We start from the raw sequence: 23,880 nt of genomic DNA on the forward strand, positions 1-23,880 counted from the left end.
GTGGTATTCAGTTTAAAGCAGGTGCTTAAACGACTTCCTAAATCTGTTGGTTAGTTTTAGATGTTAAAGTACAATCCCGACTCAAACGAGTTCGTGTTTCAGACAACAGTCTTTCTTCAGGGGAATCTGATGTTAAATATAACCAACCTTGTTGGATTCTAGCCTCGCAAGAAGTTGTCCTTCACGTCTGATGAGTATTGTTGCTTCCTGTTCACCGCGTTGTGCTAACTGTTCTCCACTCCATACCGACGGATGAACAGGAAGCAACAATACTCATCAGATGTGAAGGACAACTTCTTGCGAGGCTAGAATCCAACAAGGTTGGTTATATTTAACATCAGATTCCCCTGAAGAAAGACTGTTGTCTGAAACACGAACTCGTTTGAGTCGGGATTGTACTTTAACATCTAAAAGTAACCAACAGATTTAGGAAGTCGTTTAAGCACCCGCTTTAAATTGAATACCACTTTGAAGATTACTTTTGTTTTTCCCGCGAGTAAGGTAAATACCTATTAAACCACGGATGCCATTGAATATCACTGGGACTTTAATGTTAATACATTGCAAAAAAAAAATTTTTTTTTTAAATTTTCTTTTAGAGGTGGTAGGAGGTTGATGATTATAACCAATTGTATATTGGTGTTGGGACACCTACACTATATATGAAACCTTCCACTCCTCCTATAAATATATTTTTTGAGTTTTCCTTAAAATTGTTTTGAAAATGAACAGCTCCACAGAGTGTAGGTACACTGAGTATTATTGAAATTATATAAAGCAATTTTTTGAGCAATTCATTGCAAAATACATTTTCACAGCGATAGAGCAGTTTTGCTGCTCTTGATTTATATCTGATTCTAGTGGATCGCTGTTTGTTGTGGTGGTCGTTTTTTGAGATTTACTTAACTTTTGAATTAGCCAGCTAATTGCTTTTGAAATTATACCTCAAATTGTTTTTACTGCTATACAATTTTGTCTTTTATTTCTGGTTTTCTTGCTTGAAGTTAAATATTGAAGTTTTTGTAATCTTAAAATAATTAAGTATCCACCATTAGACACAGTTACTAAATATATTTATTTATTTATAAAATGTATTAATCACTTTGTGATATACACATGATGACAATAATTATCAAAACATTAAAATAAGCCAGTGTTAAAACTAATAAAATATTTTCCCTAAGTACATAAAGTTAATTTTTGTGATAATATTTTTGTACTTTACCTGCAGCAAATATTATATTTGTTTAAAATATAAGGCATACCAGTGTGGGAGTATGTGTTGAAAAAGAAATTGTCAATATGACAGGTTGAGTTTCAGCGGTCATGGGGGACACTCTTCCCCCACCCCACCCCCTCGCCAGTCAGTCTGGCTTTCAGGATATCCACAATGAGAGAGATTTGCATGTGGTGCCTCTGCATGCAGATCTATCTCATGTGGCTATCCTGAAAACTAGACTGGCTAGGGGCCTCATTAGGGCTGACTTAAGAATCACTATCTTACACCATCTGTACGGAGCTGATATAAAACAGAACAAACAGCTTTAGTTTCTATTAGTTTTGTATATTTTACTATACCTTTTTTTTAACTATATGTACATTTTTTCACATTTTTAATCATTGTAATATAAAAAATTGTTTATAGTAGATGAATATGATGAAAAATAGTAGATACTCAAATTAATCATGTAATTTTAATTAATTTTCTTAAACCACCCTTTGGCATTAGGAAGTTGCATTAGTCTAATACGTTAGGCTCTTTTCTCTTAGTCTGGGTCTACCCTTGAGCCTGAGTCTATTTTTCTAATATTAATGTTCATAGGAAAGACTTTGGGGGAGAGGTTAGACACATTCAGATTAAAGCTGACCCTTATTTCAATATAGAATAAAATTAGCAGGTGGTCCAGCTGTTGGAAGGTGCTGCTGGAAAGCTGGGTCTGTATTTCCAGTTTTCAAGATGACAGCCTAGTTTTGTTAAGATGCAACTTTGAAATCAACATAAACTTTGAAAGACACTGCATGGGCCTGGTTGTTACAAGGACTTAATGCCTGAAGAGTTGTTTGAAGCAAGTTTCTCTTCAAATGTGCAAACACTGGACTGGCCTGGTGACTCGGTGGCAGTGCGTACTGCCATGTGGAGGACCTGAATCCGATTCTGGAGTTGAGTTTTCTGTTCCTTGGGCCAGCCAAGGCTGGGGATGCTGTGGAGGAAGCATATAATCCCCTGGATGGGGCGGATAGAGGCAGTGTTAGTCATTGTTTAATGGTGACACCTAGTGGTTGGACTCGAGGCTAAGGATTGCATGGCCCCCAGTTTAGGATTGTCACTACAATAATTGCGCTAAGGGGTAGATTTTAAAAGCCCTACGTGCGCCGGGCCTATTTTACAAAGGCCCGGCGTAAAGCCCCGGGACGCTTCTAAGTCCCGGGCTTCGGGAAAGGGGCGGGGAAGTCCGGGGGGTGGGGCGGGGCCAGATGCCTCTGGCACAGCGGCCATTTGCTGCTGTGTCAGAGGATCGTGTGCTGGGCAGTGCCTGCAGGCGCAGCAGGTAAAATAATTTTTTTGGGGGGGGGGGATTAGGACAGGGATAGGGGGCAGGTTGGTTAAGGTAGGGGGTTGGGAAGTTCCCTCCCAGGCCTCTCCGATTTCGTTCCTGAGGAACTGGGGAAGGCCGCGGGCGACGGCGCGTGCAGGGTGCACAATTGTGCACTCCCTTGCACGCACCAACCCGTGATTTTATAACATGCGTGCACCTGTGCGCATATGTTATAAAATCGGGCGTCCATGTGCTCGTGCTGGTTAATGCATGCACATGGATGCCTGCGTGCAACTTTATAAAATCTGCCCCTAAGTGAATTGGGAGGTGGGGATATAAAATAGGGGAAAAGCAACAGGTATTTGCAAAGGATAGCTCATGGTTCCATAGCTCAACAGAGACCTTAAGTTGAAAGCCCAAAGAAGCCGGGGAAAATTCGGCCAAAAAATATGCAAAAATTGAGAACTTTACACATAGCAATAATGATCTTAGCATAACAGTGTGACCACATTAGATCTGGCAAAATATTTTCTTTGCAGATAATTATTTATGGTGTAAAATGTTAATATTTCAGTATAAGCAAGGGGTGATATTTTGAAAGCTGTTTTTCAAATTTCAAGCCCAACAACATGTTTGCAACACAAGACCAGGACTGTCAGAAAGTTAAAAAAGAAAACATATGTGCCCCCTGTCTTTCATTAGGAGGATGTGAGTGAATTGTATCCAGATTAAATCATCAACATTTGAAAAGATTTAAAAATTGTAAAATGGGGATTCTAAGTCACAGCATATCACTGGTTCAGCATGGCTGAACAGTTCTTGTGTAAGTGGAATTGTTTTGTTTTTTATTACTGTATTATACTGTAATTAGAAATGTAGACTTTGAAAGCAGAATTGGAAGTGTTCTGGGCATTTCTTATCTGAGTCGGGTTCACGATGGCTAGGTGTTCAGATGCGGACTATTTATACCATAGAAATGCTATGAGCCAACTTATTTGTGCTGAACATAGTGTGATAGAGGGCTAGACTTAGACGTGAGCAAAGCAAATGCCAGGTATTAGGCTTGAACGACAAATTCACCTTAGCCTTTCATAAAATTTTATTTTTGAAACATTCAATTTTATTATGACTTTCAAACTACTGGAATTTAGAAATTATGCTTGTATCAAGAACAGGAGCATATTTAATTGGGAAAAGAATGCAGTGGAACCATATTGCCAGTCGTTAGCTTTGATCGCTTTTGACTATTAGGTTTTCACTGGTACCTTCTGCTCAGTGACACTCTTAGGGGCTGATGCAATATGATGCGCGGTAAAACGGGCGCTCGTATTGAGCGCCTACTTTCTTAGCACGCACACAACCACCTCTCCTGGGTGCCCAATGCAATAATCTAATGAGCTGCCACGCTAAAAGGACGCGTTAGGGGAAAATGGTGCATCCCTAGCACTCCAAAGTATCGGGCGCCCATGACACGTGGCTTTGTGTGGGTTAGGAAAATGGATTGCTCAATACGAGCATCAGTTTTATCCCGGCGCACCTTGATGTCAGCTAGTTCACTCCCTCTGCAGTTCCTGTGTGTTGTAATCACTTTACAGGTGCATGGCCCAATCTTAAAAAAAAAAAAAAGTGTATCGACTAAGTAAGGCAAGGAAAAAAAATTGTCACAGACAAGTTGGTAGAAACAAAACCTGCACGCGCTGCTGAAAACAACTGCAGACCAAACATAATGGTAGAAAGCAGTATTTTTGCTTTTTAGTTGAGCCCTTGATGCACAGCAAGACTTGACGCCAGCTCCGGGCCTGGCATTAAATTTGCTGTGTTAAAAAAAAAAATTGCACGCGGTGAATTCAGCTACATGGCGTTTACATGTGATCGGCGCTATCAGCTACGCGAGGTTTTGGACACTCTGATCCCCTCAGTGCATCGGGTGTTAGCCTAGCATGTCCGAAACGCGCATCCAACCGCGCACTGACCTGTGCACCAGGCTGATCGCACGTTATTGCATCGGCCTCTGAGTGCTGCAAGTTTCCCGAAACGCTTTTTGCTGTGCCCGAACCCAAATCTTACAGGATATCCTAAAAAGAAACACCCAGCTAAGATGGGGAAATAATTGCCAGGGTGGATTAAGACTAGGAGTTGTCTGTGCTTCTGTGATGCAGTCTTTTATATATTTTCAATCCTCTCTGCACACATGCAGGTCTATCACGGCGGATATCACGGTGACACTTCAGAAACGTATTTGGTGGGCAGCGTGGATAAACATGGTCAAAAGTTAGTGGAGATTGCCCGGAGATGCAGAGATGAAGCAATTGCAGCCTGCAGACCAGGGGCTCCCTTCTCTGTAATTGGAAATACAATCAGGTAAGCCTTATACTGACAAGTAAAGGGAGGGCTGGCAAGTGGGACAAAGGTTATTGGTGGTTTGGTATAGAGCTGATGACATGTTCTGGGATTCAGAGTCCATCATTTCAGGCTCATATCAGTTTGTGATCTGCCATGCTATAATGCCGTTCCTTGGGTAAGAAAGAAATTTAAAAGCGAGTTACACTGGGGTCAGCAATGATACATGTACAAATAGACAGGCACATGTAATTCCACCACTACTGTTTTATTTTAACAGGTGGCATTTGAAGGTGTAAAGGCTTTATGTATTTTTGTGTAAATAAATAAAATCTCAGTCTGTGGATTAAAAGTTGCCATGCTTCCTAAGTGGGGGAAAAACTTTTCAGAAAAGAATTACATTTCTGGAGAGCAGCTGCTGTACTAAAAATCCGTGTGCGTTGTTTTTTTTTTTTTTTTTTAAATTTTTTTTTAAATCAAGAAAATCCTAACATTGAACACGAAATAGAAACAGGCAGCAGGATGGTTTCAGGATTTTGTAAATGATATCTCAGTATCACAGTAATAAGCAGAGACTGGAGGGTAGTTTTCTAATAACCTGCATAAGTTATGCAATGCCCGGGTGCCTGACTTATGCCCGTGTTCAAAGCAAACTTCATGAGCAGAGGTTCGCTTTGAAAATTAGCACTAAGAATGCGCAGAAACTCATCCAGGCAGTTAAACCTGGCCCTGTTCAAGGTGTAACGCGTATGGGTTAATTTCCACGCATATGTTGAAAAATCAAAAGTGTGTGCATGTGTACTACTCCGACTCAGCTCCGCCCACCCCCCTTGGAAGGCCTGTTTTTTATATGCACATAACCCAATTTCGCACATACTTTTATTTGTGTATTTGTAAGTACACAAACCTTGAGCACATGTATAACAATCCATTTACATAAACATGTGGTTTGAAAATTCACCCCAAAATGTGTATTGATTTGAGGGAATATTAAAATACTGAAATATGTTCTTTGATAATAATTTTACTTTTTTCCTCACAGGATTTTTTTTTTTTAATTTGATAGAAGATCAGTCGTATGAAATGTTTTTTTTTAAATCGGTTTCTGCTGCATAGGTAACTGTTTACATCTCAGGCCCAGTCTTATAAGCTATGAAATCCTAGCCATTAGCATGAGAGATACAGGCTCAAGCTACTTGAAAAGCTGCTGCCTTTTTGCTTTCTACATCTTCAAATACTTTTCAAAAAAAAAAAAAAGCACCGTGAATATAAGTGATATGTATTTATAGCTTTAGAAATATTGTAACAGATTCTGAATCAAACTTTAGTAAAACCTCTTTGGGTTATATCTGAGAAGCTTTTATTGAAGACTTAGCACAAAATTGTGTTTTTGACAGTTTTAAATTATAGGCTAACTAGCCTGGGAAAAAAGGATAGTGTCTTTCTGTTCTTTTATAGGAAATGTTGAATCAGACCCCTACTGGGAAAAGAAATTTAATGCATATCTCACTATCTTACTGTCCGTGAATATAATAGAAAGGAATTCAAAATGCAGTTTTAGGTTTTTGGTTTTGTTTTTTTTTTTTTTTGCAAATGGGATGAGTCGATAGATGCACCTCATATTTTTGAACACCTAGGGTTCAGCAAATTTGCTGGCGGGTGCTCTTGCATTTTAACAAACTGTATTCGTCTGTGGAAGAGGGCATAGAGCACTGGATTCCTTATTCAAGCGTTCTGTGGAGCTCTGCATTCATGGCTGTGTCTAAAGGCCATGTCAGCCTTTGATTCTCTCTGAGAGGTAATTATCCTTTTCCTGTCACGAAACAACAAATGATAGCTAACTACAGAGGCACATTTGCAGTAGTCACATTCATCAACTGCAGGGGAAAAAAAAAATTCAATTTAATTGTGTAACACAGCTGCACACGGGCTTTCTGAGCTTTTCTGTTGTTCTCCCTGTCTTGCTATTCCTCCCTCCAGATCTCTTTTTTGAAACTTTTTTTTTCCCCCCCTGATTATTTTTTTTTTCCATTTTTTGTCTCTTCCTCCATTTTTACTCTGTACTTTCTTGTTAAAAGTAATTTTCCTTTGTGGCTCTCTTTCTTTTTTTTTTTTTTTTTCCCCCCCATTGAAGGCTATGAATATAGAAAATTATCACAATTACTCATATAATTGAGCCTCTTTGTGGCAAGTGCAACTCCAGTAGCCTTTCTCCATCATGAAAATGGTTTCATTATAGGGTTTTTCATATTCCCTGACACCATCTACACAGAGGAACAGGCGTGCAGATGAGATGTACTGGGAACAGTGTGGATCAGTAAGGTCACAGTAGGAATAATTAGCTCCTGCTATGGAAAGAGCATCCAGGCCTTTTACCGCTACATAAATGTACTGTCCATGGCTTTTAGTCACAAAAAAACTTACTAACAAATGGAGCTCCCGCCTACTACTTTGAAAAAAAGATTTGTATCAACACTACAATTTTCCATCATTAAGACTAATAACACAGAGCCTAGTATACATCAAGGGGAATAAAGAGAGAAATCTCGCATTCAAGTGGCGGCTGGGTGCTGACCTTTGTTCCCTTTTTTTTTTTTGTGTGTGTGTACGACTTAACTCTTTACAAAAAAAAAAAAAAAAAAACCCACACAAAAAGAGCCACACGCCGCACCAACGTGCAGGTGAACTCCAGCCGGCTCTAGCAAAGCTTGCCATTTAATTGGAAAATCTGATAAATCTCCATGCAGGAAAATGCATTTCATTACATATTCACTTCATTAATTCTGCCCATATGAAAGAGAGAGAGAGAGAGCGAGCAGAATCGAAAGTGACATTGGATTTCTGAGATATGGCGGCAGAGGTCAGCTTTCTCACGCAGTGTAAATACTAATGCCAGATCTTGGACTGGAAAACAAATGAATCACAACTCACTCCCGTGGAAAATGTAACAAACTGTAATGGATCATACACCTTTATTTCACTTTGTTTAGTCTTTTGTGGCAGGGAATATCAAGATAGCATGAAGCATTTTGATTCTAGCTAGTACAATTTTCGGCAAATGATACATGACCATAATGTAATGGTGCATCATGTGTGGGGATTTATTTTGCCATTTTAGATTTGCAAATGGAGCCAAATATTGCAGTATAAAGCACCCGGTGGAGGCTCTGTTACCTCACCAGTTAGGTTCCCTTCCTGTTAATGAAAAGGCATGCATGCCTGAGCAGACACTGTGGAGCAGGAAGTGTCTGTAGCCACTAAACTGTGACATCATCTGTTTCCCATCAGACCTCTAAAACCTTTGTGCAATACAGTTCAAGAGCAAACAGGACAGCAGACATTATTGCAAATGAGGGGATTGGGAAATTTGGTGTTTGTACCCTGACCACCACTTAAAGGGGCTTCATGTACCTTAGTGTGGCATTTCAGCAGCCTTTCAAATTCTGTAGCTTTGTACTTCTGGCCTTTTGTCAATCCCAAAGTCTAGCTGTTTCTCAATGTAATTATCAGAAATCTTTAACATGATTTTCTATGGAGGCGATAGCCCCATTTCCTCAGTTTGAAATGCAGAGTGTCTGTACGTTTCCACAACATACATGAGTGGAATATATAAGTGTGTTACCATTCTCATTCGGTGCCTTCGTGATGTAAAGGTTTTCTGAATTTAGCCGTCAATGCAGTCTGAATGTGATTGAATGAAATGCATTTAAAACCAAACCCAGGTATAAATTCTTCAGTGAAAGTGTCAACAAAAGGTTGAAAATGTTTCCCTCATAAGTATATGTTTTGATATTGATTTAGAACAATATAAAACACATTTAGAAAAAAATAATCTGTTTCTATCAGATTATTCACATTTAAACAATAAGTGGCTCAGGCAAAATAAGTCATTTTAATGTCATCTGTGATAGATTTTCCTTGACAGCTACTGTAAATTACAATTACACTGCTTCGCTCTGCATTTGAAAGTAAGCATTGCAATAAATTATCTTTTATTTCAATCCATCATGTCTGCTTTTCAGAAACAAAACCTCAGATAAAAGTTCAGCCCTATTGTAAGAAAAATACAGTGATTTGCCTGCCGTTCGGAAACCAACAACTGCTTGCTCTGATAAACAATTTTTGATTTTCAACAATGCAACATAAAAACAGCTGCATAAAAAGAAACTCTAGAATTTGTACATTCCCTTAGTCTTGGACTAAGAGGAAAATCCTAGAATCCTTTACTGAAAGCTTTCCCTATGAAATAATTTGTGCTATATAAAGCAGATCTATAATTAACAGATACAGTATTAGCTCAGTGAATATTTTTAGAATAGCATTAAAAAAAATAATAAATAAAACTAATGGTGTTTCCAAAACTCATTGTCTACAAATAATTGGACCCTGTGAACTAAGCATCTTTAGGCTCATTCACCTCCATGCGGGAATTCAGGATGATGTCTCATCCTGCACCTCCATATTGAACAGTTCTTCTCTCTGACTTACGCTTTTTTTTTTTTTTTTTTTTTTTTATTATTTTCGATGTTTTGCGGGACTTGAAGCTAAAGCCACGCCATTGCAATTGGAAGCCTTGATAAAGGAAAGCACCAGTCAAGAACTGATTATACCATAGGGGGACGGAGACCTAAGTGTCAGGTTTGTTTTAGGTATCTGTTTTTATCAGTGGCATAGACATTGGTATTTATTTCAATTAGGATATCAGCTTTTCCTGATTCGTGCAGCAGAGTTGAGTTGAAATGCTCCTTGATGGCACCAAGGACTGAGAGAGAGAGAGAGAGGGCCAGACACATTCTGAAATAGGGAATGCAACTTTTTGATTAGAAGTTATATTCTCTTTGTCATTTGGGAGAGGACCAGGCAGCACTGTAAGCTTACGGCAGAACCGGCTGTTCCCAGAGCCCCTCCCTGAAGAGTTCTGCAGGGATTGGAGATCAGCTGGGTATATGACGCCCTGAAAATCTCGGAGAAAAGAACTTTTACGTGAAAAGTAATTTTCCCTGCGTAAGGCAGATTAGGGCTCTCTTTTTAGCATTGCACAGCCATGGGAAACATTTTAACGTGTCGCCTTTTTGAGTCAGACAAGTTTAAACGCTGCTTTAACTAAAGTAAAAGAATAAAGATGCAGTGCTTCACAGCAGGGTTTTGCTTTTTGCGCACACGTGTGGTTCTCCTACTGCCCCCCCCTCCGGCCGGGATCTTGTGCATTGTAGGGCAGGGGTATTTATTATACTGTAACCTGCAAAGAGAACATAGAAGTGTAACTTCCCATATTTGTCAGGTAAAGTTTTGACAAGTGCACGTGCTGGCACCGATTTTTCAGATATGAATGTACAAATTTCCTTTGTGAGTCATTGATAGAGGATGCATACGTCTTTATAATGGCTGAACACGTAATATAAAATTATGCATTAAAGAAGTTGACTCCAGCAGTGTCCAATGTGTAAAAAGTACTGGAACTGATTTGATTGTATGAGTTCAGAGAATTTCTTGCATGTTCTCTTTGAATGATGATGACTGTAGGCCCATTATCTTTAGTCTCTGTTTTATTTTTATTTGATTTGATTTGATTTATGTTCTGCTTTTTCGCACAATCCCATAAGATCTCAGAACATGAGCAGGAATAGCTATGATCTGTGTCTGGAGGGGCACCTCCAAAGAATGAGTGATATAGGTGGCACAGTAGAGGATACACCCTGCTTTGCGTCAATATTGAACAAAAGAGCTCACGAATCCATAAGGGGAGTAGGGCTCAATGGGGGGTGGGGAAGGCAAGACAGGGTGGGATCGGGGGGCGGGGCCTGGCAGGTGTTCCCTGGTTGAAAAGGGGGCGCGCAGCATGAGTGGCCCCCTTTTCGTCCAGGCACCGCCGGCGCAGGCTCACGTGTCCCTCCCGCCCTCCCACTGTATTTAGCTAGAGGGAGTACATACTTGTCACAGCCCCTGGTGTGGCGCGGTGACCAGCTAAGTGACACCCCCGCATATAGGTTAAGTAGGGGACGGCCCGGGGGCCAGCGGCCCCGGAGAACGGAAGCAGGCGGCCCTGACTGGGCCAGCGGCCCAACAGGTCCGACACGGACCCTCGACGCTTTGACGGCCAAGAGGGTGAGGGAGCACTGAGGCACTTAGACCAAACGACCCTGACTTTTACGGTCGGGTCACAGGCCATGACGCTGTGGCTTCGACGGCCGGGTGTCAGTGGTAGCTGCCCGGCTTCTACGGCTGGGGGGAGCGGTGCACAAGCCTCAGCGAAAATTAGGTGCTTAGCACTTGCTTGCAGGGGGTAGCGCTGGTCACCAAGAGCTAATTCAGTAGTTAGATTAAGGAAGTTATACAAGTTGTATTTCGATGTTATTGTGGCTTGTTGCTGTATTGTATTTATTGCTGTTACTGTATTTATAAGGGCTGCGGCCATTTATTTATCCATCCAATAAAACTTATGGAATGTTAAGCTGCATGAGCCTCTGTAATTGATGAGGGGGGGGAGGGGGCATGTGAAGGGGTAGACGTAGCCTTTCAACTGCCCACATTCGGGCCGCTTCAGTAAAGTCCGCCTGTGCGTGCGATTCAGTATTTTTTTTATTTTTTATTTTTTTACCCTTCAGGATTTCCGACTTAATAGTGCCATGATATTAAGTTGGAGGGTGCACAGAAAATCAGTTTTTACTGCTCTTCTGTGCACTTTCCCGGTGCCTGAAGAAATTAGCGCCTACCTTTGGGTAGGCGCTAATTTCTGAAAGCAAAATGTGCGGCTTGGCTGCACATTTTGTTTTCTGAATCGCGCGGGAATACCTAATAGGGCCATCAACATGCATTTGCATGTTGAAGGCGCTATTAGGTTCGGCGGGTTGGACGCGCGTTTTCAGCCCCTTACTGAATAAGGGGTAAGGGAAAACGCGCGTCCAATGGCGGGTTAACAGTGTGCTCCGTCGGAGCGCACTGTACTGTATCGGCCTGATTGTGCCTCTGGATAATTTGGATGGGACGTAAATTTCAGGCTGTGTCTATCCTGTAGAATTTTATTATTATTATTTTTAAAGGTTTGGATGCAAATCTTAGTGCCCTGTCTAAATTCCAACACAGATCGTATAACTTGGTCTGCTGAAATCCCTCTTATAAAAACAACCTAATTAGGCTCAGCAAAATTCTCTGCCTTGTGTTGTGTATATATGCTTTGCCACAGTACTACACACATACTCTAGTACTGATTTCCATCCTCCTCCTCCTCATTCTTATCATCATCAAGCGTTCTCTTCAGTATGAAGGTGGGCAACTAGAGTGTCCCATTTCTCTCTGTGCTCAGCTTTCTTCCATGTTTCCAGATTTTGACCATTTGTTCATGTTGTCACCCCAGACTGCTCTCTGCTTTCCTCTATCTTTTTTGTTCTCTTGCCCTCCACTAGCGTCTTAGTTAACTTCCTACCAGAGCCTCTTGAGTCCATTTATTTATTTTACATTATTTGTGCCCCTCCCCCTCTGACAAACAACAGAACTTACGAGCGTAAAATATTGGTAACACATAAAACAATTTAAAGGACAGTAAATAAACTATACACAAAAAATGACAGTGAGGAAATCACAAATAAAATCTCAGCAGTCGTTATTTTGCCCATGGGTGTTGCTATAATTGTATTAGCTAAGATGCGATTAACTTTAGAGAGTCACAGTACCTGTATGTCAGCGTGAGAGCTTTACTGTGTGGGAGCTTAGCTGGTTGTAGGTGGTGAGGGAAACGCAATGGAGAATAGGTGAGTTTTTAATGCAATTTTAAAGTCTTTTTCACCTGAACTTATGTGCTGCAGCAAAGAATTGCAGAATGAAGGGCCTGCAAGTGAGAGCTTTTTCATGGCTGGAGGGACAGTCTGGCTAAGCGTGGAGAGAGGACTGAGAGGCTGATTGGAGAGATCTGGTTAGAACATACATTTTTTTTTTTTTTTTTTTTTTTAGAGTACTGCTGCCCCATGGAGAGTGGACATGATGTAGCATCCCCAGGTCCCCTGATCTCCTGCTGAATGCATCCCATCCCTACCTACCCACTCGTTTTTTTTTGACCTGACAAGTTTGCTTCTGCTCCTTTGTGCTTCTAGCTCAACTGGAATGAGCCGGTTTTCCTTGAGGCCAGGGTGTCTATTAGGCTTCTTCCATCTCCCATCGTCTCATGCCCTTTTCCATGTGAAATCACGTCCTCCTATTAGTGCCACTCGTGGAAAGCCTGCTGCTTCATCTCTTCTGCTGCTGCTGTTTCTTCGCACTGGTCCAGGGCCAGTCTTAGCCCTGAAGATCTTCTGTGTGGGCCAGAAAAATGGGGACCATCTGTAACCGGGATGAGAAGCCCACCCCCCCCCCCTCCTGAGAACTGAAAAGTATGGGGGGAAGGTGTGTCCTCAAAAGTCCTTTGAAGTCACTTGATACTGCACAGTAGCACTGCAGACCCTTATTATTTTGGGGGGTTTTTTTCACTTGTTTCCCTTGAAAGTGTCATCTACCACTGATTTTTTTATTTATTTTTATTTATTGATTTAGCACAAGGCACAGTACAAAACTGTATCTTCGGTTTAAATGAAGACCTCTCCTCCTCTCAACCAGAGCTCTACAGGTCACTTTATCGGTGGAGGACTGTACTGTTTAATGATGATAGGCCGTTTTATGCAACAACCGGTATGAGTCACAGTACCACAGAGCCTTCATGAGCAGGCCTCTGGTTCTTCTTCCCTGTCCACTCATCCACAAGATAAGCATATTCCTAACGTCATGTTGTCTGAATGGGTGGCCACAGCTCCCTCTGCGTGTGCCCAGCAGGTGTCACTACTGGGGTTCTCGACTTCATCCTGCCCAAGGAGCAAGAACTCAGTATGGGAATGAAGGTTGTGTTCTTTGAATGTTACTCTGTCCAGTTGGATCAGTCCAGTACCTCCATCCTAAATGGGACTCAACAACAAAGTTGTGAGGCTCTATTTTCAGAAGTATTTTGCCCCAAAGGCAGAAGGGGGAGGGAGGGAGGGAGGGGAAAACATCATTTGAAAATAGCATGCAGTATTGTGGAATGTAATGGCATTTTCCATGAATAATCTTCATATCAGAAGCACATCATTGACCAAAATATAAACAGCAGATGGAGTTTTCCTTGATTTTCCTACAAGTTATTGTGACTGTGAAAAAGGAGTTGAAATCTAGCCTAGCCTTATTTTAAGAGAAAACCTTTGTTTGCCCCATTGTTTGGAACATCGATCAAGAGCTCCGCATTTTCATGCTAAGTTGCTTAATAACACTGCTCAGGTCATTGAGATCTTAGGCTCTTTATTTGCTGCACAGCGTTTAGAAATGCCGCGGGTTCTTGAAAATTATTCTGTTGGGTGTGTGTGGTGTAAAGTGTTCGTCCAGGTAATTTCTTTCCCTTCTGGAAGCTGCGTCTCATTCCTGGCTCTCAGTAGAGTAGATTAACTTTTTAACAACTCATTTACCCTCTGTGACTGCTATAACTTACCTCTACTTTTTCCTCGCCGCCTAATGTTAGGCAGTGTGCCAGTGAACAAATAATTGATGCGTTATCTCCACCTCAGACATAGCAGTGCTTTTTGCCCCTCTGTCTTTCACTGATAAAGAGACACCCTCAAGTTTGGTAAAAGAAGGATTTGAAAAGCATGAACATTTATTTACCATCCTGAGGTGGCAGAAGAGAGATGCAGGACTGACTACTTCTGCTGCTGCAGTTCCTGTTGACCTGCAGCTGAGTCTCTGGTCCCTCCGTGTTTATATCTCTGCTGCAGCAGCACCACAGTTGAGAACAAATAATCAGTCACTGCAGTGTGGCATCCCTAGAACATTTTAGCTTAGGGGTAAACACTTCTATTTCCTTATTTTAGTCCTATGATGGAGAATATTATGTTTGAATGTTTACTAGTGTAAAATGCTATTTGTTAGTAATTCTGTCATTTGACTATATTATTATGATGTATTAGTACATTTGTTGTAATCTCTCTTTTTTTGAAAATAATAAACAGAGAATTAAAAAAAAAAAAAGAACATTTTAACTTTGATGAAAAAGGTTTTAAAATTGCAAAGAAATGCAAGGCAGCGTAATAGGATGCAGAGAAGAACAAGTGGGATAAGAGAATCGTTTACAGGTTTCCAGGTTCCCGTTTCACCAGCCCTTATGAAAGGGTCTCTTTGATAAAGTTTGTGTAACAAAATAGAACACAACACTAAATTCCTTTGCTTCTCACCTCATTTTGAATGTGCACTTCCCTCCACCATCTACTGTCAGTTTTATGTGACCAAGATACAAATGGGAAATATGCTTTTTAATCTAAAACGTCCAGTTCTATTTGGGCTGCATTCTCCCAAATTCATGACTCAGAAGAATTTTCAGCAAAAAGTATTTAATGACCTCAACAAATAAAAATATTCAGATCCTATGTCAAAAATTAAAGTTTAGGGGCCCTGTGTAGCTTGGAAATGAACTGAACCCCTTTATATGGGTTTTTAGATTGTCATGTAATTCATTGTCAGCTTCACCACAATATGCGTGAGCCCTATTATCCTTCAGAAACACAGTAACTTTCTGGTTATCACCAGTCTCTGGAACTGGGCAAGGGAAGGGCTCTGAGCTTGCGCCAAACGTGATGTCAACTCATACTAAGGGCAAGGAGCTAAAAATGCATTTGCACACTTCATTCACACTAGTGCTTCATTTAAATACGCCCAAAGCACTTGTGTCTGGAATAACCTTCCTGTGTTGGTGCCTCATGCGCCTTCTCTGTTCATGTTCAAACCCTGCCTAAAAAAACCCACCTTTTTGAGAAATGCTCTTTCATCGTAAACCCTGATTCTCCGTGATCATAGCCTTGTTGCTTTTAAGCCTTTTTGTATAATAAATCAGTTTCCTGAAGCCTCTTATTTGTCCTGGGGGGCTTGACTAGATTGTAAGCTTCCTGGGAAAGGGACTGTCTCTGTGTATCTTAGTGCTGCGTATGTTTTTTGTAATATTATAGAAAAAAAAGTAGTAGTATTTATTACTACTGCTCCAGTTATTGCAGAATTCTGCTGCCCAAGTTTTAACCGGTTGCTCGAGATGTGTACACATTATCTCCATTCTCTCCAGGCAACTGCCTGATCACTTCAGAATCCAATACAAAATATTGACACAGATTTATAAAATCATCCTAAATAAGGTTTCTTTATGACTAGGTGCTGCCCGCCGTGTTTACACCCTGCAAAGGTCACTGAGATCAGCCAACAAGGGCCTATTAGCTATTACTACAATACACCAAGCACATTTAGGCAAGGTGCGAGAGTGTGCAGTATCAGTGGCTGGTCCCATACAATGGCATTCCATGTCAGAACAACTCCGTCTGACCTCTGATACTAAGGCATTTAAAAGGAGTTTAAAAACATGGCTATTTAAACAAGCATTTTTGGGGTGATTATGAAGTATATCTTATACCTATGACTGAGTTTTCTGAAAAACATAAGATGGGAATTACTAATGCAGAGCAACTTAAGCTAATTCTTTCTTAAGTTTGAGACACTTTTTTTTTTTGTTTGTAATGTTGTACGTTTCTTTTATGAGTGTTCTCCTTTGTAAGTTGCCATGATCCTTGGAGTGAAGGGTGATCAATGTTTTTAAGTAATTAAATATGTATTAGTTATTTACTTTCTCTCCTATGCCACAATTTCCAATCGATCAGTATGGTTAACCACTTCACATTCATAATTTAAAACAGTACAATACAATAAAACTGCAAAATAACTTACAACTTTTAAAATAAAAGATAAAATATAAATATGTATTTATTAAAACATTTAGAGGCCACATTATCCACAGTTCCAAGCGTCTTACATAATAAATTAGCTATATTAACTAATAACATCCAAGGTTATGTTATTCATTAAGAATAAGCTTGGACAAACAAAATAGCCTTTGCTTTCTCCCTAAATTTAAGATAATCACTTTTGCCATGAATGTATACAGGCAAACTGTTCCACAATTGGTGAAACAGATAAAAAATACTGTTTGAAGAAGCAGGAAAGGCTCTGTTGGCAGAAGGGCTCATTTTGAGGAGAAAAGGTTCTGTTTCAGTTGCGCAAGTGACTGAAAACAGGGAACCTGTCTTAGGAATTAAACTCAAAGGGATGTTGGAGGAGATATGAAAATATGAAAGGTGTTAGCCTTATCACTTTCACACTTTATTTTTTGCTATGTGTATGACTGCCGTACATTGTCATAAAGCGGAAGTGGTTAATGCTAAGGAGTGTTTATTTTTCAGGTTTAATTAAGAACTTTGAATAAGGTACAAGATATTTAGTGTTATAAATCGCCTTTTGAGCCGCCGTAAATCCATCAATGAAGAGACACCTAGTAGTGAAGCATTGGCCAGTTCTTTCCAAGATAAAGTTCACTCAGTACAATGTTCATTATTATTAAATACACAATATTGAATTAGGAAGATCCTAGGAAATTTCTAGTAAATGGGATCATTTTTATTTAATAACTGAGAGGTTGTTGGATACTTTATCTCAAATAAAAAGTATATCTTGTATTTTAGATTCTTGTCCATTATGGATAGTATAAAGTTTTCCTAAGGGATTTGTAGAACAATTGGTTCCGTTTGTTCATCTTTTGCTGACAGAGGAATATGTTCCATTATCTTTGAAGCATGCAATGTTTGTTTCGTCAACCATTGTAGCTATCTCTCCGCCCATTTCAAACCTTTATTCATTGAGCAAATTAATTGAAAAATGGATTTTGAAGCAGTTAGATGACTATCTGGAAAGAATAATCTTCCAGATGATAGTCAATTTGGTTTTAGAAAAAATGGAGGAACTTAAACACTATTATCTTCTTTTTTAGATGATTTTAAGATGTACCATAAAAAAGAAGAAAACTGCCATTTTAGGGCAGCTTAATATGTCTGCTGATTTTGACACTGTTAGGCCTGTGTGTTTACTGGCATGTTTAAAAGCCATTGATATAGATAGTATTGTATTGAAATGGTTTCAGTCCTACTTAGTGGGGAGATCTCAACATGTCAGGCAGAACAGAGATTGGTCTGCTTGACATTGGAATAGTGCTGATGTATCTCAAGGTTCAGCCTTGTCTGCAACTATTTTTAATATTTATAAGCAGCCTTTAGCAACGTTGATGTTGAATTTCGATTTGATTTTTAGAATATATGCAGATGATGTGCAGTTTTATCTTCCTTCTGATATTAGCGGTCAGGTTCCGTTACAAATAATGTTAGGTTGTTTAAAAAAAAAATTATCGGTTTTCCACTAATGGTTTGATGCTTAATCTGAGTAAGACGTCTATAATGTGGATATGGTGAACAGGAGCTCCTGAAAGTATGCCTCTTATCAAGATAGGACAAGTTATGTTAGAGTGAAAGCAAAAGGCATGTGACCTTGGAGTAATGTTAAACTCCAAATTGGATTTAAGATTGCATGTAAGTAATAGAGCAAGGGTAGCTTTCTGTAAATTACGTGTAATCAGACCATTAAAGCAGTTAAAAGATCTGATGGATTTGTGTCTTATTGTACAAGCCTTAGTTTTAAGTAAATTAGACTACTGTAACTCTTTGTATTTGGGTTTACCAAAAAAGTTATTACGAGTCTTACAATTGGTTCAGCATGCAGCTGTACATACTGTACTTGATTTAAAATGAAATGATAATATTCTTCCAGACATGAAAGTTCTTCATTGGTTACCAAATTTTGAGAAGGCCCAGTTCAGAATTTTAACTATAATGCATAAGGCTGTTAATTTGAAAAAAATATTTTTGTAAGAGCATGATTAAATTTTAAGAGGATAACTTTCAAACAAATGTGTGCAGTGGCATATATGCTTTTTGTGGCTGTGTGTAGTTTAACATAGTATTTTATAAAATGTGCGTATCACGTACACATTATAAAATATGCATTTGTTTTAACAATGTACAAAGACATGCAATGCATTGAAACCATGGATTTCAGAGCATTGAATGTGTGTAATTTACCCACCTGTTAAAAATATACATGTGTATGTTTTACGCATGAAAGTAAACTAGGACTTATTCGCATGAATCCAGATTTACATGCCTAAGTTGGCCAATTTTAAAACATATGCACATCAAGGAAATTAACCAGTTTACAGATTAGTCCACCAGTTGATCCAGTTTTTCTCTAAGTCATCACAACCTTCCTGGTTCTTCAGCCTGAACTCCCCCCAGTCAGTGACAGATTTATGATTTTGGTGCCATCACCCCTCTAACCCCTCCCCCAACCACCACCACCACCTCCTCCTCCAGGTTGGACATCAGGGAGCAGAAGATCTAAGATAACAGTCCCTTAGTTTCCTGGGGAAGCTCAGGGGTAGATCCTGTGGCAAGCATTAAAAATTTCTGAAGCAAATTGGCGGACATTTCCATCTTTTACACTGCATTATAAAAATAAAGTAGTTTTACACCCTAATTATTAGTATTATTTATTTAATTTTTATTGGGTGAAGAAAAGTGATATCAAGAATCAGTACAAGGAGAAGACCTCAGGAATGGGAAAAGGAAGGGAGGAGGAGAAAGGAGGCGAGTGAGAAGGAAAAGGGACTAGCAATGGAGAGGATGGGGGATGGGGAAGAGAAGGAAGAGAGAGGAAGGTTCTTGGACTGAGGAAGGGGAGGAGAGAGTAGGAAGGGTTGGGGAGAAGGGGGAGGTAGGAAGGAAGAGAGATTCCAGGATCTGGGAGATAAAATCAGGGAGAGAGGATCTGAATTGCAGTGGATGGGGAGGAGAGGAGGGAGGGGTCCCTACCCATGCTCCTGGTCGTGCTCCTCCTTGTAGCCCCTCTCTAACATCCCATCCAATATGACACACACACACACGCGCGCACATCCCTCCTCTCTCCCTCACATGAACACTGCCCCCTATCTTTGTTCCCCTCTCTCTCTCACACACACACAAACACCCTCCGCCGATTTCCCCTTTCATGCCTCCACCCTCCCTTCCTACCCTCCAATGAAAATGATCCCCCTTTGCTCTGTCTGCTGCAGGCTGTCCTGTTCCCTACGTGCTGCCTGGAGGGGAAGCACTGGATCAGGAGCGAAAGGGCTGTCTGTGCTGAGTGAGATTCAGCACTACTGAAAGGCAGCAAATCTTCAGCCAGCCTGCTCCCCACCCCCCCCCCCCCCCCCCCAGGTTTCTTCTGCCCTAGGCACAGGCCTAGTGCGCCTACTGACAAATCCAGGCCTGCCCCTAGTCTACTCAGACCTCTTACTCCCTCAGTAGTACACAATAAACACATTTAATATCTCTTATGCCAATTGATTATCAGGTGTAAAAATATACGAGGAAGTTGCTAAATGTACACACGAGGCTTTTAGCAACCAAAGGTCCAGATTCATTAAGTCTTTTCTCCCATTTCGTGTCTATGGAAAAAACCTTTAGTGAATCAGGTCCTATGCATATGCATGCGAACAAAAGCAAAAATATATGTTTTGATATTTTATAAAATATGGAGTACACAAGTAGAGGCTACCTTCGCACATATATGCTAATTTTTACGTGCATAGCGTTTTGAAAATCCACCTTTAAATGGGGCAGAAATGCTGTCCCGTGAACTAATGAGTGCTCTGTGGCTGCAGCTGCTGTCCAGCATGAAGTTCGTCTAGCTCTGAGGAAGAGAAGGCCCATATGTATTTGGCTAAATGGGTATTTGTGGGCATGCCTTTCTTCGGAGAAGACTGTGCTCATGAAGCCTTTGCAGTGGCTTTTCCTTCTGCATGCTCTAGGTAGCTTTTTTTTTTTTTTTTAATTTTTTGCCAAAAGTATCCAGAATATCATTTTTTACATCACTTGCTGTGCAGGTTTTTATGATATTCGCTCTCCGGATGACAAAATGAATTTGATGAATGAACCCCTTCCTATTTTGTTTTTGGAAAGAAAAACGTTGAGCTCCATTAAACGCCTGTAATAGTGTAATATTTAAAGAGAAAAGTGTGAACTGTCTTCCAATCTGGCCAATTATAGTTGCAGTAAAACTAGAAACAGTGGTTCTTGAATGCATTGTAGCGCAGCGTTTCATAGCTCCCAGTCCATGGACCGGCACTGGTCCCCGGCAGCGTTTCTGCTGGTCCGTGGAGTGATGGTGATGGCAGAAGGATGAGGAGGCAGCAGCTGCGCACACTATAATTGCACCCTGTGCCACCACAGCCAGCAGAGGGTTTTTTCCCTAGTCTCCCCCCTGCTGCCCTGCTCTGCCCAGGTTGGGCCCAGTCCTGATCTCGGGATGTAGCTGAATGTTAATGAGCCAGCAGGAGACTTGAGTCAGTGTCTTCACTGCTCTTGGTCCCCACCTCCCCCCTCCGTACAGATGTAGGAGAGGACAGGGGCCACGGCGGGGCCTGAGAGCAGTCTGACACCAGCTCATTACTATTCTGCTGCAGCTGCTCCTTTCTCAGAGATCAGCTGGTGGCTTAGGTGGGAGGGAGAGAGAGATTTTTTTATTTTTTTTCTGTGGCCAGCTAGGAGAGGAACGGAGGGGGAGGGTGCCCCTTTTTTTTTTTTTTTTTTTAATAAGTAACATTTTTTTAGAAAACAATGTTATTTTATTTATATTCCACTTTTCTGGCTAGTTACTTACTTTCTTAAATTGATACAGACTAGCTTCAGGGCTGGCCCATGAGATTAAATACCAAGTGGAGGAGGGGGAGGGCGTATTTCCTTACCCCCCCCCCCCCCCCACACACACACACACACACTTTAATTTTCTGAGGTATCTTCTCCCCTTCCCCATCAACACTGCAACCAGTCCACATAATTTAAGGAAGGTAGTCCCTAGCATGCAAAAGGTTGAGATACGCTGCCGTACAACACTACCCCAGATCTGTTAATAATACTAATAATAGCCTTCCATAAAGCGCTTCCTAATGATGTATAGAGGTTAGGGTCCATTTGCTAATTCTATTAGTATGGCAAATCACTAGCAAAGGAAAAATCACATTTGGTGAAAGATTTGTAGCAAGCAGGAGCCTGCTAGGGATCTGTGATTTGAGTTTTAGCCCATTTAGGTTGAAAACTGTAATTGCAATGGCTTTGGATCTCAATGCACAAAGGTGTGGGTGTTCCAAACTGTGTCACATAGACCTTTCTGAGCATCCAGATGTAAATACAGCTGATAGGTGCTCAAGTACTTCTCTCTCTCTCTCTCTCTCTCTCTCTCCCCCTCTCTCGCAAGGCCTGAAAATCCTGGCTTCTGTCAGCCATAACTTTTCTATGATTTGCTTTCAAATTTATCCTTTTGTTCACGTTTGTTGTTTTAAATATAATTCTAAGGGCTAAAAAGGCAAAATGAAAAGAGAAGAAATTAAAATGTGTTATTTTTAAAAGGTTATTTTAACAATGTGAGTAATGTCAGTTGGCTGCTTAGTTTGAGGTTTGAAGACTTTATCAGAAAACTGTATTTGCACATGTAAAATTCTATATTTCCTATTTAAGTTGTTTGTTTGGTGACTTTTAAAGCCGCATAGCTTGTCTGAATGATTTTCAAGTCTGCCCCTCCTTTGCTGGCCATGGGATAGGATCCTACTTTCACGGACACCCAGAAATTTGGCATCATGGTAAGAAAGCTCACTGATAAGGTAATAGCCAAGTGGAAAATTACTTGAATACAATGTGCGTAATTGTTTTTCTGGAGAAGAGATCATGTAGCCATATCCTTACTAGCATTCAAAGTCTATTAAATTTAGAGCTTCATTTTTTAATAAAAACAAGTCATTTATCAACAAAAATATATTTTGTTAGCTAGCTACAGCTCCTGTCCAAGTCTTCTTTGGTATTTGTGTGATACTGAACTAGACTGATTTACTTATGAAATGTTTTGAAGCATTGACTCCTATAACGAGACATATTTACAGGACTATGGGCCAGATGTACTAAACATTTTCCCCAACGACATAAAATGGGAAAAATCCTTTAATTAGTAGATTTGTTCCTGTGTCCTGATTTTCTTGTATTTCCTCCTGCATGTGGTCTGTCAGGCTTGTTTTTACCCCAGTAATATGGCTAATAGACCTAAGGAATAGACTTCTAGATTGCAGCCTCACTATCTGCTTATATACAGTAACTAAGTCTGAAGTGAGAGCTAAATGATGAAGTATTATGATGGTTTAGAGTCGCAATTGCCTAACTGGAATTAAAAGTTCATTTTGGAGACTTTCATACAATACCAGAGAAGTGTTCTTGTACAGTCTCCATATTACAACTAATGGCTGAATTTTTTTTTTTTTTTTATTGTTCTGTGCTTTCACAATAATTTTATTTGCTGCCAACTATCAGCTATTTTTTGTCTTGTTTTAATTTCTAGCAGTCATTAAATTTAATTGTTTTAATTTAACAACTAACTTTTTTATTATTTTACCTTTATACTGCAAGTTATTTGAGGTGCAAACCTATAACGATCCCAGAATGGAAATTTTTTTTGGCTAGCATACTGTTGTACATGTTTTTTTATCAGTTTTGTTCAAATTAATGTTTAAGGTGGAAAATGAAGCAATGTGCTAATGTGGTATACCAGAAATGCTGCCTGTGAAAGTCACAGAATAGGGGAAATATATGCCATCAATTTGTTTTCATCATTATGCTGAAGTTAGGAAGCAGGATTGCCCACAATAATTGAGGGGTAGTGAGTTCATAAATTCTAATTAAAAGTATTTGTTGCAATTCCTTTGTTTTCACTTGAGTTTAGTTGGGTGCATTAGCTCAGCCAGTGAAATGTTGTTTGCATTGTGCCTTTAATCCCATCTGGTTCTAAAAAGGAGGCATTGTTGTGTTGTTTTTCCCCTAGAAATAATTCATAAGTGCATTTTTTTTATTGTTTTTTAGAGAATAACAATGACTTGTTAATGGAAGAAGGCATGGCCTTTACAATAGGTTAGTCTTCCTTTTGTTTTGTGTCAAGAATAAATTTCATTTTTTAAGGTTAAATTACTTATTTTGTTTTAGGACATAGCTAATATTGCAAATATATATTTCTAGGA

At 40.0% G+C, this 23,880-nt stretch overlaps 1 protein-coding gene across 3 annotated transcripts in view; it reads left to right on the plus strand.

The window, feature by feature from the left end:
• METAP1D (methionyl aminopeptidase type 1D, mitochondrial) overlaps nucleotides 1-23,880 on the plus strand; it is a 154,041-nt gene that overhangs the window by 128,947 nt on the left and 1,214 nt on the right. For all 3 annotated transcript variants that reach the window (XM_029605789.1, XM_029605791.1, XM_029605790.1), the window contains exons 6-8: nucleotides 4,735-4,898; nucleotides 22,364-22,461; nucleotides 23,726-23,773. In XM_029605789.1, coding sequence (XP_029461649.1) covers nucleotides 4,735-4,898; nucleotides 22,364-22,461; nucleotides 23,726-23,773 — 310 coding nt within the window. The remainder of the gene's footprint in view (nucleotides 1-4,734; nucleotides 4,899-22,363; nucleotides 22,462-23,725; nucleotides 23,774-23,880) is intronic.

The sequence above is a fragment of the Rhinatrema bivittatum genome, chromosome 6, assembly GCF_901001135.1.
Source record: "Rhinatrema bivittatum chromosome 6, aRhiBiv1.1, whole genome shotgun sequence".
Taxonomy (NCBI): domain Eukaryota; kingdom Metazoa; phylum Chordata; class Amphibia; order Gymnophiona; family Rhinatrematidae; genus Rhinatrema; species Rhinatrema bivittatum.